Genomic DNA, 13,880 nt, shown 5'->3' with positions numbered 1-13,880 from the left:
TGAAGATGGGCAAGGCTTAGTTCTAAGCCTTGGTTATTATAAAAATGAAAGGTCAACTGAAATTTCTACACCTATTTTTCTGCGGAGGTCATTTTGAAGATGGGCAAGGCTTAGTTCTAAGCCTTGGTTATTATAAAAACGAAAGGTCAACTGAAATTTCTACACCTATTTTTCTACGGAGACCATTTTGAAGATTGGCAAGGCTTAGTTATTGTTTATACAGTTTATTATTATAGAGAGAGACGAAAGGTCAAGGTCAATTGGAAAGAAATAAACTACACCAATGTTTCTGTGAGTACTTTGTTATTTATTTCATTTTTTATTGATAAATAATGATCGGGTAACATAATTAAATTACAAATTAAACAATCTACGCGCGTTTACGGTAAAAAAGCCTCCACCGTTCGAGCTATACTAGTTCTACATATGGGGCAAGCATTAACTTGTTCGGAACAGTCTATACATAAAACCACGTGGTTACAATCCATAATCATAACTTCAACAGGGTTAGTTAAACAAACAACGCAAATAGGGCTAGCAACTGGACTAATTACATCATCGTGTGTCGTGGTTCGGGCCATTTTTCTGCGTTCTTTTCGCGCCTCTTCATTTCTTTTTCGATCTCGACGTTTACAATAATCCGCGTAATATTGTCTAACGCATAAACTAATTAAATAAGCTCCTAACATCCCAAAAATAATAGTTAACGCCCGAAATAAATGAGAATCTTGTTCTAATTTCTTAATAAGTCCATCTTTACTTAACGTTGTTAGATAATAATCTAGATTTGAGCTTGAAGGAGGGTACAATTTTAATTTATTAGATTCTAAAGTTAATTCCCCGATTGCAGTAACTAAAGTTCCCTCCGTTAACATTAGTTCGGTAACTTGGAAGCCCTTCGATCGTTCCCCTTTAACCCAACCCCAAATTAATTCCCCAATTGTGTCGCTTTTTGGTGTAAATTTATCATAAACCATAGTTAATGATAATTGTTGTGACGTAGCCGTTAATGGGTCCATTATTTCAACTTTGACCTTGTTCCATACCGCGTCATTTGCAATATGAAATGGTACGCTGTTACGGAAATTTTGAATTTCGTGATGTGCTACAGACCTAGGGAAAGAGTTACCCTGTATTAGGGCGGAGTTAGGCTTAGCGATTTAGGCCTATTTTTGGCCTACCAGAAACGGGAGAAAGGATTCCATTGATATTTATGTTCAATTATTTGTGATTCTTGTATAACCCCAATTACGCCTGGCATATATTGACTAGGAATTGGTTCATATGTTGCTCTAACAACTCCTTTTAAAACTACGTAGGGTAATGAACATTGAGCCGTATTTGCCACAGCGGTACGTAGATTTTTATCTAGTTTTAATTCAGGCGCATCCTATGACGTATTCGTGCATGCTTACTTATTAGGAAACCTTTTATTATATGCTTATGCTCATGAAAACTTACTTGAATTGCCGAAATTGCATTTGATCTCTTACGATATAATCTGTAAAAAATACCTAAACATACTACGTCTATACCAAGGCACGTTAATTCAATAATCATTGATTCCATTTTTTAATAAGTGTTAGTTTAATTTTAATTATATTTAAAGCCAATTAGAATAAGTTAACGTCCGGTTCTAGTTTCCAAACGGTTCTTTAAGCAGCCATTTTCGTTTTCTGACTTACATATACACTTAGGCCTAATTTTGTACCGCCATCTATATCTAAGGTCTATTTTTTAGGCTTAGCGCTAATTTTTAAAAACAGTAAGCCTAATTTGGAAATTAATATTTTTGAATAAAAGTAACGTTTAATGACGCAAATTATGTACGAAATTATATGAAAATGATTGTGTATCAATATTATCTAACACCTAGGCCTATTTTTGGTACAGCGATATATGTCTAAGGCCTATTTTTTAGGCTTATCGCGAATTTTTAAAAACAGTAAGCCTAATTTTAAAATAAATCTTTTTGAATAAATTAACGTTTAATTATGTACGAAATTATATGAAAATGATTGCGCATCAGCATTATCGGACACCTAGGCCTATTTTTGTTACCACCTATGCAAAAGGTCTATTTTTTTAGGCTTAGTGTGAGTTTTAAAAACAGTAAGCCTAATTCGCAAAATAAATTACTAAGTCACTAAAGTATAAAAATAATAAAGTTTAATTACACAAATTATGTACAAAATTAAATGAAAGATGGCTCTCCACCATTTTCATAATCATTTTCTTGTTTTTCCTCCTCATCTCGAGGTTCATAATCTTTGACCTTGACATCCGCGTCTTCTCCAAACTGAATAGCATTATCGATAGTCATTAAAATATCCCCGATATTATCTTCATCCTTCATATTAAATGGAAGGAATTTAACAATGCTATAGTCCTCAATAAGTTTGGCAATTGCTTCTGTCAATTTCCGATGTTTATTGCCCCATTTGTCACCTTCCATGTCTTCCAATAGTAACATATCAGTTTCTAAATCGGTAAAACTATACCAAAAGACAAAAGAAATTATAATAAATTAACCTTAAGCCTTGGCAAGTTGGGATAAAATTAACCTTCCTTAAGCCTTGGTTGGTAAGTTGGGATAAAATTAACCTTAAGCCTTGGTTGGTAACTTTGGTAAGTTGGGATAAAATTAACCTTAAGCCTTAGTGGTAAGTTGGGATAAAATTAACCTTAAGCCTTGGTTGGTAAGTTGGGATAAAATTAACCTTAAGCCTTGGTTGGTAAGTTGGGATAAAATTAACCTTAAGCCTTGGTTGGTAAGTTGGGATAAAATTAACCTTAAGCCTTGGTTGGTAAGTTGGGATAAAATTAACCTTAAGCCTTGGTAAGTTGGGATAAAATTAACCTTAAGCCTTGGTAAGTTGGGATAAAATTAACCTTAAGCCTTGGTAAGTTGGGATAAAATTAAGCTTAAGCCTTGGTAAGTTGGGATAAAATTAACCTTAAGCCTTTGTAAGTTGGGATAAATAAAATTAACCTTAAGCCTTTGTAAGTTGGGATAAATAAAATTAACCTTAAGCCTTTGTAAGTTGGGATAAATAAAATTAACCTTAAGCCTTGGCATATCGAGCTACAAAGTCTATACTTTGAAAATTCGTCTGCTAACCTACCGACTTATTTTATTTAGTGCTGCTGGATTTAACAAATCCATTTTGGACAAGATATTAACGTGAGGAGTTTCCAAGTTGACCATGGCTGCTAATGAGGTCATAACCCCTGATAAAAACTTGGAACCTTCAACCATGAATTGGGAATCCAAGAGAAAGACTGTAACAATCCTAAAGTTTAATCCTTCGAGGAACGAAACTAATTTCTTCATGACTGTAAGGTGAGTGTAAAGTTCAATCTGTCCTGGACAATCAAACAGGATGTAGTCGTCATCATCGTCACCAAGTTGTTCTCCAAGCCATTCGGGTTGGGACATAAGATATCTAGAATTTGAAATGTTAAAAAGGTCGGAGACTTGGTTTTTTTTTTTATAGACTAATGGCACCCCATGTTATTTCCCCATAGAGCTTAATACAGTCGAAGGCAGAGGGCTGCCATTACCCTATTGAACGTTTTATAGACTAATGGCACCCCATGTTATTTCCCAATAGAGATTAATACAGTCGAAGGCAGAGGGCTGCCATTACTCTATTATTATTACAAATACTTACTCTAAACAAAAGACCAAGCCACCATTAGGTCCATATTTTAATTCTTCATCGTCCATGACGTCATCAATGTGAATTAATTCGCGAATATCAACCATGGGTTCGTAAGTAAACTCCTCAGCGGCAGGATCCAGGTTTACTACACTTATCATCCTATTCTCAGTTGCTCCATGTTGAACTATGGTACTGCAATATGTGGACTGTAATGGGTTTTAATATAGCATTTTGTGTCATTATTGTAGTATTTTTAAGTTACCTTTCCACTGCCTGCAGGGCCAATTACAACTTGACCATATCGCATAATTAATAAGTTAATTACTAACTCTTATTATCGCAATAAGAAGTGTCAAAAACAAAACGCGCGTCGTACTTTTATAACTGTCGTCTGCTTATAAATATCAGCCAATAATATTGCGCCTAAATTACAAAACTTCCGGTATGGGTTTACGTTACAACAACAAGATGATAGGAAAAGTTGCGTTTATTACGTACGGTTTTATGGAGTTTAATTAAATTTAAACAATGATTAAATATAATTTTGACGATTTTATTACTTAAAAACGTAAGTTTTCATGTTTTCCTTCTATAAATAATCGAGTATTTCCGTTTATATTATAAAGAAACAATCGTAAAATCATTGCAGATAAATGTAAAAATTTATTTAAGCCTTGGCTAATCTATAATCAGTGCTGCCAGATATTTATAAAAAAAAACAAACAGGGCTGGACATGATCGAAATGTATTAAAGAAACAATCCTAAAATCATTCCAGATAAATGTAAAAATTTATTTAAGCCTTGGCTAATCTATAATCAGTGCTGCCAGATATTTATTAAAAAAAAACAAACAGGGCTGGACATGATCGAAATGTGTTCATTCCATCGTATGCTGTTTTTGGTTTTGGCCCTTGTAATTTTATGCGTAATTATAGTCGTAGTAGAGAATTATTTAACTCCTAAACGTAGAATATCTCACAACGAACGAAATATTAGCGATAGCGAGTACAGTAAAGAAATTTTGACTCAAAAACCAAGCCCTTCTGTTAGTCCAAAGATAGACAATGAATCTGTTACCACAAATTGCTGGGATAAGGAGGAATATTATGTCAAACAAGAGTGTATTCCTTGCTCAGAGTTTGAAAGGAAAAGTGGACACATTTACGCTTGTTCTTTAACTGGTTTTAAAGAAATTGTAGCGTGCGCTAAAACCGGGGAAGTGCATAGAAGTTGCAATAAGATTCCATATTTGGAAGAACGAAAATTTTGGATCTTTGAAGGGACTATGATTGCCTTGACTGTTTTGTGTGCTACAGCTGTTATTATGAGGCAAAGAACCTTAGATAGACGGACTATTAATAAAATACACAAGCAAATCGCAGCCGGAGTTTAGTTTTTCTAAGCCTAAAAGCACTAACTAAAATGTTAATATATTATAATCCTAACTAAATTAATAAAAATAAAAATTTTCCCGCCTTATTGTCTTTTCTTCTTATTTCCAGCCCTTACAAAGTTTATTTATTTATTTCCGTTTAAGATTAGGATTTAGTCGGCCATTTTGTTTTTAAGCTCACAACAGTTTGGGAAACTTGGGGTTAGTAGCCGGGAGTGTGGCGCACTCCTGTAAGCCAAGCTTCTGGGCGGCAAAGTTTGAGGGAATACGACACATGTCGGCGATCCTTCCCTATAGGTGCCGACTGTCCCGTGTCCGCCGGAGGTGACTTACCCCAATTCCACCTTCCGTCACCTCCCAAGTAAACCTCATTTCCTTCCCTGCTTATACACATACGACCTAGCGGCCCCCGTCAGTGCTGGGCCGCGTAGGGTCTCCCGCTCAATTCTTCCTGGTGCTCAAGGCCTAACGGCTAAGCACTAGTGTTAGTAGGAGGATAAAAAAAAAAAAACTTGGGGTTAATAGGCCTTTCTATAAATTATTTCGCGGGAGGGTACGAACGCCCTTCATCTCTGCTTTTTCCCCCGGCAACATTTTCTTTTCGCGGGAGGGAAGAATAGCCTTCGTCTCTGCTTTTTCCCCCGGCAACATACGGATTTTATGTAAAGGCCTATGGGGCACTGTGAATGGGGTATCGCTTTGTCAAAATTTAGGTGCCGATAATTAATTATTATCCAGTTAATTATGCCGGTAAGTTAAAATAATTATATTAATTATTGTTTAAGCTTACTTATAAATATATGTTAAACCTATTTTTACGGGAAATTAAAAAATAAATGGTAAAAACTCCCGCCTTATTGTCTTTTCTTCTTATTTCCAGCCCTTACAAAGTTGCAATTGCATTTATTTCCGGTATAAGATCATGGATGAAGGATGCGCGTGAAAAACATTCGACGCTCTACAGGATGTGCAACTCCCTATACTAAAAAGTAGACAAGTCGATACTAGCGCCGCCTGGCTACCAGCGCTGGAAACCCTCGCGGGAAAAATAAAAAATACTGGACACGAGAAAAAAAACACGCGCTACCGTCTATTTTTTTCCTTAGCGTCGTCTGCTAGAAGCAAAACAGTTGTTTTTTCTCGTGTCCAGTATTTTTTATTTTTCCCGCGAGGGTTTCCAGCGCTGGTAGCCAGGCGGCGCTAGTATCGACTTGTCTACTTTTTAGTATAGGGAGTTGCACATCCTGTAGAGCGTCGAATGTTTTGCACGCGCATCCTTCATCCATGATAAGATTAGGATTTAGTCGGCCATTTTGTTTTTAAGCTCGCAAGTTGAGATATCGCTTTGTCAAAATTTAGGTGCCGATAATTAATAAATCTCCAGTTAATTATGCCGGTAAGTTAAACTAATTATATTAATTAGTGTTTAAGCTTACTTATAAATATATGTTAAGCCTATTTTTACCTAAAATCAAAAGAAATTGTACATTTTTACCGGTGACATTGCTAAGCCTTGGCTAATCTTTTAAAAGGAAGGGCGGGATCGGGATGTCGGTTTATAATTGTCGTTAAATACTTAATTTACGATAAATATTAATTAATATACGCATGAATTACAGGCGTATCATTCCCAATTTACAAATCCACCCCAATTATTGGGGAACATGGCTTTATTACCAATTAGAACGCAGTTTCGTGGGCCCGCCCCTAAACAAGATGGTGTGTGAATCTTAATCTTTTTTTAATTACTTTAAATTCGGACTTAATTTTTATTAAACCATTTAAATAGACTTTAAAACTTAAATTTTAAAACAAAATTCTAGGGAATGAAATGGATATAATAGACGAGGCCATATACTTCTTTAAAGCCAATGTTTTTTTCCGAACTTATGAAATCAAAAGTGAAGCTGACCGAGTTTTAATTTATTTAATCCTATACATAACTGAATGTTTAAAACGACTACAGAAGGTAATTAACTTAATTAGACACTTCTTTTGGCCGAAACTAAATTGATTTTGGTGCAGTTTTCAAACAAAAATCAAGGAGTTCAAGAAATGTATAGTTTAGCTATTAGTCGTTTTGAAATTCCCGGGGAAGCGGGGTTTCCTTTGAATGCAGTTTATGCCAAACCTTCAAGTCCTCAAGAAACGGATGTGATGAGGCAATATATTCAACAACTGAGACAGGAATGTGGACTCAGGATTTGTGATAAGGTATTTGATAATGAAGCTGGAAAACCTAGTAAGGTAGGATCACATTTTTGTTATAATAGTTCAGGGTTCATACAACTTCTGGGAAAGCAATTTGCCCTGAGTTTTCTAGGTATTTTCACCATATATTACCCTGACTTTTCCCATATATTTCCCTGGCTTTTCCAGGGTTTTTTCCCATATATTTCCCTGAAATTTCCAGGGTTTTTCCCATATATTTCCCTGGCTTTTCCAGGGTTTTTTCCCATATATTTCCCTGAAATTTCCAGGGTTTTTCCCATATATTTCCCTGAAATCTCCAGGGGTTTTTCCCATATATTTTCCTGAGTTTTCCAGGGTTTTTTTCCCATATAGTTCCCTAGATATTTTCCCATACATTTCCCTAGATATTTTCCCATACATTTCCCTAGATATTTTCCCATACATTTCCCTAGATATTTTCCCATACATTTCCCTAGATATTTTCCCATACATTTCCCTAGGTATTTTCCCATACATTTCCCTAGATATTTTCCCATACATTTCCCTAGATATTTTCCCATACATTTCCCTAGGTATTTTCCCATACATTTCCCTAGATATTTTCCCATACATTTCCCTAGATATTTTCCCATACATTTCCCTAGATATTTTCCCATATATTTCCCTAGATATTTTCCCATACATGAGCAACCTCTCAAATTTCCCTGTTTTCCCTGAGTTTTACTAAAAGTTCTAAATTTCCGTTTTCCCTGAGTGTTTTACTAAAAATTCTAAATTTCCCTGTTTTCCCTGAGTGTTTTACTAAAAATTCTAAATTTCCCTGAGGTTTTTTGTCAAATATTTATTTCCCTGAGTTTTCCAGGTTTGTATGAACCCTCCAATTTAGTACTTGAAAAGCTTAATTACTCATAAAGTAATTAAAAATACTCCATAAATTTTCTAGTGGTGGCTTTGTTTCGCCAAAAGGAAGTTTATGGATAAAAGTCTGGTTTAAAAAAAATAAAAAATTCAACAAAACGTCAAATAAAAGAAAAAAAATTAAAAATAACCAAAAAAAAAAAATTATTATATTTCAAAAACTTTATTAATTTCGATTCTTCATTTTTTTTTTTACAATTTGATGACCAATAAAATATAACACCCTTTTTCTTTATTATAATAATTAGTTTTTCTTTCAAAAATGGTGTGATAAAATATTATATATTTTTTCTCTGACGTCATTGTCATTTTTTTTTAATCTTTTATACAAGAATTTTAAATTTTAATTTTTTTTTCAAAAGTAGAGAATATTAAATATTTTTTTTATTTATTTTCATCGCGAAGTAAAAATTATTTTACAATTTTTTATTTATTTTATAATCCCCTTTGACCCATCCATTTTTTTAAAAAAATTTTGATTAGGGTTGAAATTAATTAACTGAGTTAGGCTTAGCAGTCAAGATTAAGACTTGGCCAATTTTTGTTGACCCCCAAAAAAATACATTCATTCAAAGGTTAATGGTGGATTTTATCGTCTGCTTTTACCCTTTTACCCTTTTTTACTTAACATTAGGGTTAAAAAACTTTCTTTTCAGATGATTTAGATGTTTAATGTTAAGACTTGGTCAGTTTTTGTTACCGGGAATAATTAGGCTTAAATATATATAAAAGTTCAAAGGTAAATAGAGTTAATTTATAGTCTGTCTTTACTATTTCTACAAATTAGGCTTAAAACTTCAGATTTTATTACAATTTTTAATTAAAAAACGAGTTAGGCTTAGATTTAAGCCTTGGTCAATTTTTGCTGAATCATTCCTTAACCAAAAATGATTAGACTTAAAAGATTAAAGTTCAAAGCTCAATCGGGAATAGAAATTAATTAAGTTATAATAACTTTATAGGTTTATAATTTGAAAGAAATTGAGGCGGGTTTAGTTTTTAGTTTAAGCCTTGGTTAGATGTTAAAATGAAATAAAGCAGACGATATATAGCCGCCATTTTGGGGGGAAAATAATCCAACTACCTTTAGTCTTTATCTAAATTTTTTACACTTAAAGAAAATAAAATAATTGGAATGATAAAAACTCGCTCGTAAAATCCAAAAGAAAGAACAAAAAGAAATCAAAATGAAACTAAACTAAACTAACCCTTACTGAACAAACTAATTTCCATAAAATAATTAATTTTAATTAATCAATTCTTAATTAAATATAAAAGTGAAATAATTATTTATACATTTTGTGTGTGAGGTGGGAAAACAAAAGGCTAAAATATTCTCTTTAAAATAAAATAAAAGAGGAATCCCCTTTTTTTTCTTCTGACGAACAATATAATTAATAATTAAGATATGTTAATTAATTAATCCCCCCTTTGTTAATCCTTAATCTTCCCAGTCCTCATACGCGACCGCGTACACAAACTACGCGTAACCGCGGCTCGACAACTCGAAACGTCTGACCAATGATGAGCTTTTAATGTTTTAACAGGCGTAGTACGTTCGTCATCTGTCCATTTTCGTTTACTACTACTACTATTACTCGATAAAGCGGCTTGTTGTTGTTGTTGCGGCGACGTTGTCGAGCTTTCTTTATCGGTATTAGCGTCTTTTTGACTACTGCGTAGAACTTTAGGGCTGTGGTTATTACTTTTACCTTCATTTTCATTATTATTATTACCGGCCGGGGGGATTTGAGGGGATTTACCGGCCGGGGGGATTTGAGGGGATTTACCGGTCGGGGGGATTTGAGGGGATTTACCGGTCGGGGGGATTTGAGGGGATTTACCGGCCGGGGGGATTTGAGGGGATTTTTCCGTAGCCGATTTATCAGTTTTAATTTGAGCGAGAACCGGCTGCTGTGATTGGTTTGTTTGTAATGTGGCGGTCTTGTCTTCGGCAGCGGGAATTGATGGAGATAATCCGATAACCTTTCTTAATGTATGGCATTTAAAATGATTACAATTCGTTTCTTTACACGATTTGAAAGGACTTTCGGGTGTTTTTGAGGCGGGGTTAGGGTTGTTATTATCGGGAGGACGGCCTGAAACACCGGTTTCGTTGATATCAGCCATTGGTACGGGTTTTTTGGGACTAGTTCTAGTTAAAACTATTCGTTTGGGAGTTAGCACCACTGGTTTAGGCAATATTTGATTACGATTATCGTAATACTGTTGGTGGTGTTGTTGTTGTTGGGGACTGTGTATAAAACGCGATGTTTGCGGTGGTTTTTTAACGTTATCTTTTATTTGAGCATCGTCAACTTTCGTGTTGTTGTTTATGTTTGGGGAATAAATGTTGGTTTTCTTGACGTTTTTCGCGGTATCTTCTTCCGAATCTGTATTTAAATTTGTTTTAGTTTTGTTTGTAATTAAGTTTTTTAACTTAATTAAGAGGAGTTTGGTTTTTTTTATGTTTTGGTTTATTAACTTACCAGTTGTATCTTCTAAAGGATCTTCTCGGGGACGTAGTTTTTGCATAACGCGTTGTCTCAGTAATACCTCTCTTTTGGGAGGTCCAGGCGGATCCAATAGTACAGTTACTACGCTGGTATTATCGGCTCTCATTTTAAAACCATACCATAATTCTAAGGCACGATCAACTAGTAGTTTGGATGGATTACTGGCTGGTTTATTCTGTAATAAGGGGTTGGGGATTTATACAACTTTTAGAAAAACTGATGGGGTCGTATTTTCGCGTATATTTCCCCGACTTTTCGCGTATATTTCCCCGACTATTCGTCGTTTTACCGCGTACATTTCCCCGACTTTTCGTCGTATTTTCGCGTATATTTCCCCGACTTTTCGTCGTATTTTCGCGTACATTTCCCCGACTTTTCGTCGTATTTTCGCGTATATTTCCCCGACTTTTCGTCGTATTTTCGCGTATATTTCCCCGACTTTTCGTCGTATTTTCGCGTATATTTCCCCGACTTTTCGTCGTATTTTCGCGTATATTTCCCCGACTTTTCGTCGTTCTTCCGCGTATATTTCCCAGAGTTTTCGTCGTTCTTCCGCGTATATTTCCCCGAGTTTTTTCCCCTAGTTTTCGTCGTTTTTCCCCTAGTTTTCGACGTTTTTTCCCCTAGTTTTCGACGTTTTTTCCCCTAGTTTTCGACGTTTTTTCCCCTAGTTTTCGACGTTTTTTCCCCTAGTTTTCGACGTTTTTTCCCCTAGTTTTCGTCGTTTCCCCCCGAATTTTCGTGGTTTTTTCCCCTAGTTTTCGTCGTTTTTTCCCCTAGTTTTCGTCGTTTTTTCCCCTAGTTTTCGTCGTTTTTTCCCCTAGTTTTCGTCGTTTTTTCCCCTAGTTTTCGTCGTTTTTTCCCCGAGTTTTCGTCGTTTCCCCCCGCCCGTCCCAGATTTTTTACCATATATTTTCCCCGACTTTTCCAGGTCCCCCCCCCCAAGTTTTGCAGGTTTGTATTAATACTTACAATTGAAGATTGATCAGCTTCTAAGATCAATTTCTCATTGGCCATTTCCGTTTCTTGCACAATATTAACGGCATCTCTTGGCGAAAGCATATTCCATAGTCCATCAGAAGCCAAAATGATACAGCGATCTTTCTTAGGATCCAATGTAATTACACTAACATCCGGATCAGGGCTAACCACAAATGCTCCTTCGGAATAATTATAACTCCATAAATCCCCTAATGATCTGGCTACAGCCAAAAACGGGATATGATCCACTCTTGTACTCCTTCTAATTGGCCCTTGATGTCCAATTCTTGGTCTATACCACACAACACGTTCGACACCAGCTTTATTCATAACACAACCTCCAGCTTGGTAAATACGTTGTCTTTCAGCGGGAGATTCTGGTTTATGATCTTTGGTTAAGGGTTTCGCTTGCCACGTCGTGCTTTTGTCACTTTTTTCAACAACTTTGGGTACTGGGTTGTTAGATTGCAGTTTTGACCCACTTATTACGTCAAATCTACCAGGGTCTTGGGTCCCCAATATGATTTTTGAATCACCAACATGACCAATATACATTTTTCCCCGCCTTATAAATGCTATACTGGATGTTGTACCCGATGTACTAGGCAAACCAGACATGGTTTTAGGCCATTTGGCTATAATAAGGAAAGAAAGATGGAAAAAAAACATTCCAGTATGATGTAATAACCCCTAAAAATTACGCCAGCTAAAGCTTTTAATTGTTCTTCTAATTAGGCTTAAAATTAAGTGTCTTTTAGGGTTATTTTAAAAAGAAAATATAAGTTTAAAACGTATTTGGTATAAACATAACGACGGAATCAGCCCATGGTAACGCATGGTTATGTTTACAAACATTTCCTGTTATGAGTCACCCACCCCTAATGTTCCACCATAATTAGGCTTAGCAAAAAACAATCCTAACTCATAATCCCTAATTTCAAACCATAATATTACAATTTAGGCCTATTTTAACGTAATTTTATATCAAATTACGGTCAAAATAGCTAAGAAATGTGGCCAAAATAGACCAAATTATGTCTAAAACGTGTTTAAACTCGGGAAATGTAGGCCTAAGATAAGATAAGAAGTTTTAGTTATATTTGGAACGCGCGAGGCATCACGGGTAGTCCCGCGATGTCGAGTCGACGTTTTGAGAATGTTAGGCCTAGCAACAGAGGCACGCGATACTAAGATGATTGTTTTAGGGTTTAAATTTACTTACAAACTTCTTTCCACATGGCTAAATGGGTAGCCAGAAAGCCTTCCCTAATTGCTCTTAGCACCAATTGGTCATCATCTGACCAGAATATCTTTTGGCTAACTATATTGTCCATCAAGTGTTGCTTAGCAAATTGGGCCGCCTCTCTCCCGCCATGACCGTCGAAAATTCCAAAGTAGGCATACTCCAAGTCCTTTTCGTCTTCAGTCTGTTGGTAAGCCACGACAAAAGCATCTTCCATGTATTTACGACCACCTTGATTACAATGTCCCGTTACTCGCAAGTTTATTCCAATCGTAGACGCCATTTAAAAAATTCGCGTTAAAATTATTTTCAAAGTTACAAAGGTTTCACGCAGTCACAATTTCGCACACACCACCCTTGGTTCCGCCGCGTTCAATTTTGAGGATAAACTCCGTAAGCGGAAATTTTACTAAACGCGATTGGTCCAAGATAGGCTGACGTCACGGAAATATCTAATACCCCGCTGGCGATTGGTTGGTTTGAATATTATCCCAAACGGGCTCAGGCAAAACCCGTACACTGTGTGAGAAAATTGTAAGAGATAAATTTGATACAGCCGCGCGCGTGATTTTTGCGCCAATATTTCCCGCGCAAATATTTGATATTACAAAATAATAAAAATATAGAAAAAATTATTTTCAAAGTTTAAAACTTAAATATAAAATTATTAAAATTGAGGATTTAGGCTTAGCTTTATTAGTTTATTTTAAAGTAAAAAATAAAAATACAAAATTAAAAAAAGAATGACAAAAATTATCGTTCCGCCCCCGGGTGGGCTCGAACCACCAACCTTTCGGTTAACAGCCGAACGCGCTAACCATTTGCGCCACGGAGGCAGTTGTTCGGTACTGACAAACTAGCCATGGTATAGTTAATCACGTTGCCTTAGCAACACATCCCCATTCCTATACTCACCTACGATTGGTTGAGAGTTAAGTCACGTGATATTACGTCATGAAATTCAAATCGT

At 35.6% G+C, this 13,880-nt stretch overlaps 5 protein-coding genes across 7 annotated transcripts; 2 read left to right on the top strand and 3 right to left on the bottom strand.

The window, feature by feature from the left end:
- Positions 1 to 286: 286 nt before the first annotated feature.
- On the bottom strand, positions 287 to 1,689 carry LOC149615690 (mitochondrial E3 ubiquitin protein ligase 1-like). The gene is made up of 3 exons (XM_089856370.1): positions 1,462 to 1,689; positions 1,182 to 1,390; positions 287 to 1,113 (listed from the first exon to the last, which is right to left on the bottom strand). The coding sequence occupies exons 1-3, from the start codon at positions 1,567 to 1,569 to the stop codon at positions 381 to 383; spliced, it is 1,050 nt and encodes a 349-aa protein (XP_089712496.1). The 5' UTR covers positions 1,570 to 1,689; the 3' UTR covers positions 287 to 380.
- A 461-nt stretch (positions 1,690 to 2,150) lies between these two features.
- On the bottom strand, positions 2,151 to 4,088 carry LOC149615689 (GPN-loop GTPase 3). 2 transcript variants are annotated; one of them, XM_089856334.1, is made up of 4 exons: positions 3,928 to 4,088; positions 3,675 to 3,871; positions 3,126 to 3,446; positions 2,151 to 2,495 (listed from the first exon to the last, which is right to left on the bottom strand). In XM_089856334.1, the coding sequence occupies exons 1-4, from the start codon at positions 3,970 to 3,972 to the stop codon at positions 2,195 to 2,197; spliced, it is 864 nt and encodes a 287-aa protein (XP_089712460.1). In that variant the 5' UTR covers positions 3,973 to 4,088; the 3' UTR covers positions 2,151 to 2,194. The 2 variants fall into 2 exon arrangements, with proteins under 2 accessions (XP_089712460.1, XP_089712461.1); XM_089856335.1 differs by having other exon boundaries at positions 3,675 to 3,857; positions 3,928 to 4,063.
- A 34-nt stretch (positions 4,089 to 4,122) lies between these two features.
- JTBR (jumping translocation breakpoint protein JTBR) lies at positions 4,123 to 5,146 on the top strand. Its single transcript, XM_089856336.1, has 2 exons — positions 4,123 to 4,233; positions 4,315 to 5,146. The coding sequence occupies exon 2, from the start codon at positions 4,529 to 4,531 to the stop codon at positions 5,057 to 5,059; it is 531 nt and encodes a 176-aa protein (XP_089712462.1). The 5' UTR covers positions 4,123 to 4,233; positions 4,315 to 4,528; the 3' UTR covers positions 5,060 to 5,146.
- A 600-nt stretch (positions 5,147 to 5,746) lies between these two features.
- Arpc3A (Actin-related protein 2/3 complex, subunit 3A) lies at positions 5,747 to 8,567 on the top strand. Of its 2 annotated transcripts, none has more exons than XM_089856652.1 (5): positions 5,747 to 5,809; positions 6,679 to 6,778; positions 6,883 to 7,028; positions 7,085 to 7,306; positions 8,196 to 8,567. In XM_089856652.1, the coding sequence occupies exons 1-5, from the start codon at positions 5,804 to 5,806 to the stop codon at positions 8,244 to 8,246; spliced, it is 525 nt and encodes a 174-aa protein (XP_089712778.1). In that variant the 5' UTR covers positions 5,747 to 5,803; the 3' UTR covers positions 8,247 to 8,567. The 2 variants fall into 2 exon arrangements, with proteins under 2 accessions (XP_089712778.1, XP_089712776.1); XM_089856650.1 differs by lacking the exon at positions 5,747 to 5,809 and adding an exon at positions 6,352 to 6,455.
- Positions 8,315 to 13,386, bottom strand: Pp2C1 (protein phosphatase 2C). Its single transcript, XM_089856648.1, has 4 exons — positions 12,890 to 13,386; positions 11,659 to 12,302; positions 10,660 to 10,861; positions 8,315 to 10,563 (listed from the first exon to the last, which is right to left on the bottom strand). The coding sequence occupies exons 1-4, from the start codon at positions 13,191 to 13,193 to the stop codon at positions 9,605 to 9,607; spliced, it is 2,109 nt and encodes a 702-aa protein (XP_089712774.1). The 5' UTR covers positions 13,194 to 13,386; the 3' UTR covers positions 8,315 to 9,604.
- Positions 13,387 to 13,880: the final 494 nt, after the last annotated feature.

Source organism: Phalangium opilio, unplaced genomic scaffold (genome assembly GCF_054372755.1).
Source record: "Phalangium opilio isolate 3A_F unplaced genomic scaffold, DU_Popi_V2 ptg000217l_1, whole genome shotgun sequence".
Lineage (NCBI taxonomy): Eukaryota > Metazoa > Arthropoda > Arachnida > Opiliones > Phalangiidae > Phalangium > Phalangium opilio.
Note: the sequence above shows the minus strand (reverse complement) of the source record. Positions and strands in the feature narration are given on the sequence as shown.

Coding starts and splice junctions, on each gene's coding strand:
- Pp2C1 (XM_089856648.1), bottom strand. CDS start 13,193: ATGGCGTCTACGATTGGAATAAACTTGCGAGTAACGGGACATTGTAAT. Junction 12,303..12,889: donor AGCCATGTGGAAAGAAGTTT/GTAAGTAAATTT, acceptor TCCTTATTATAG/CCAAATGGCCTAAAACCATG. Junction 10,862..11,658: donor AAGCTGATCAATCTTCAATT/GTAAGTATTAAT, acceptor CCCTTATTACAG/AATAAACCAGCCAGTAATCC.
- JTBR (XM_089856336.1), top strand. CDS start 4,529: ATGATCGAAATGTGTTCATTCCATCGTATGCTGTTTTTGGTTTTGGCC.
- Arpc3A (XM_089856652.1), top strand. Junction 7,029..7,084: donor GTTTAAAACGACTACAGAAG/GTAATTAACTTA, acceptor ATTTTGGTGCAG/TTTTCAAACAAAAATCAAGG. Junction 7,307..8,195: donor AAGCTGGAAAACCTAGTAAG/GTAGGATCACAT, acceptor TAAATTTTCTAG/TGGTGGCTTTGTTTCGCCAA.
- LOC149615690 (XM_089856370.1), bottom strand. CDS start 1,569: ATGGAATCAATGATTATTGAATTAACGTGCCTTGGTATAGACGTAGTA. Junction 1,391..1,461: donor ATGCAATTTCGGCAATTCAA/GTAAGTTTTCAT, acceptor AATACGTCATAG/GATGCGCCTGAATTAAAACT. Junction 1,114..1,181: donor AATCCTTTCTCCCGTTTCTG/GTAGGCCAAAAA, acceptor CTCTTTCCCTAG/GTCTGTAGCACATCACGAAA.
- LOC149615689 (XM_089856334.1), bottom strand. CDS start 3,972: ATGCGATATGGTCAAGTTGTAATTGGCCCTGCAGGCAGTGGAAAG. Junction 3,872..3,927: donor GCCCTGCAGGCAGTGGAAAG/GTAACTTAAAAA, acceptor AACCCATTACAG/TCCACATATTGCAGTACCAT. Junction 2,496..3,125: donor GCACTAAATAAAATAAGTCG/GTAGGTTAGCAG, acceptor CTTTTGGTATAG/TTTTACCGATTTAGAAACTG.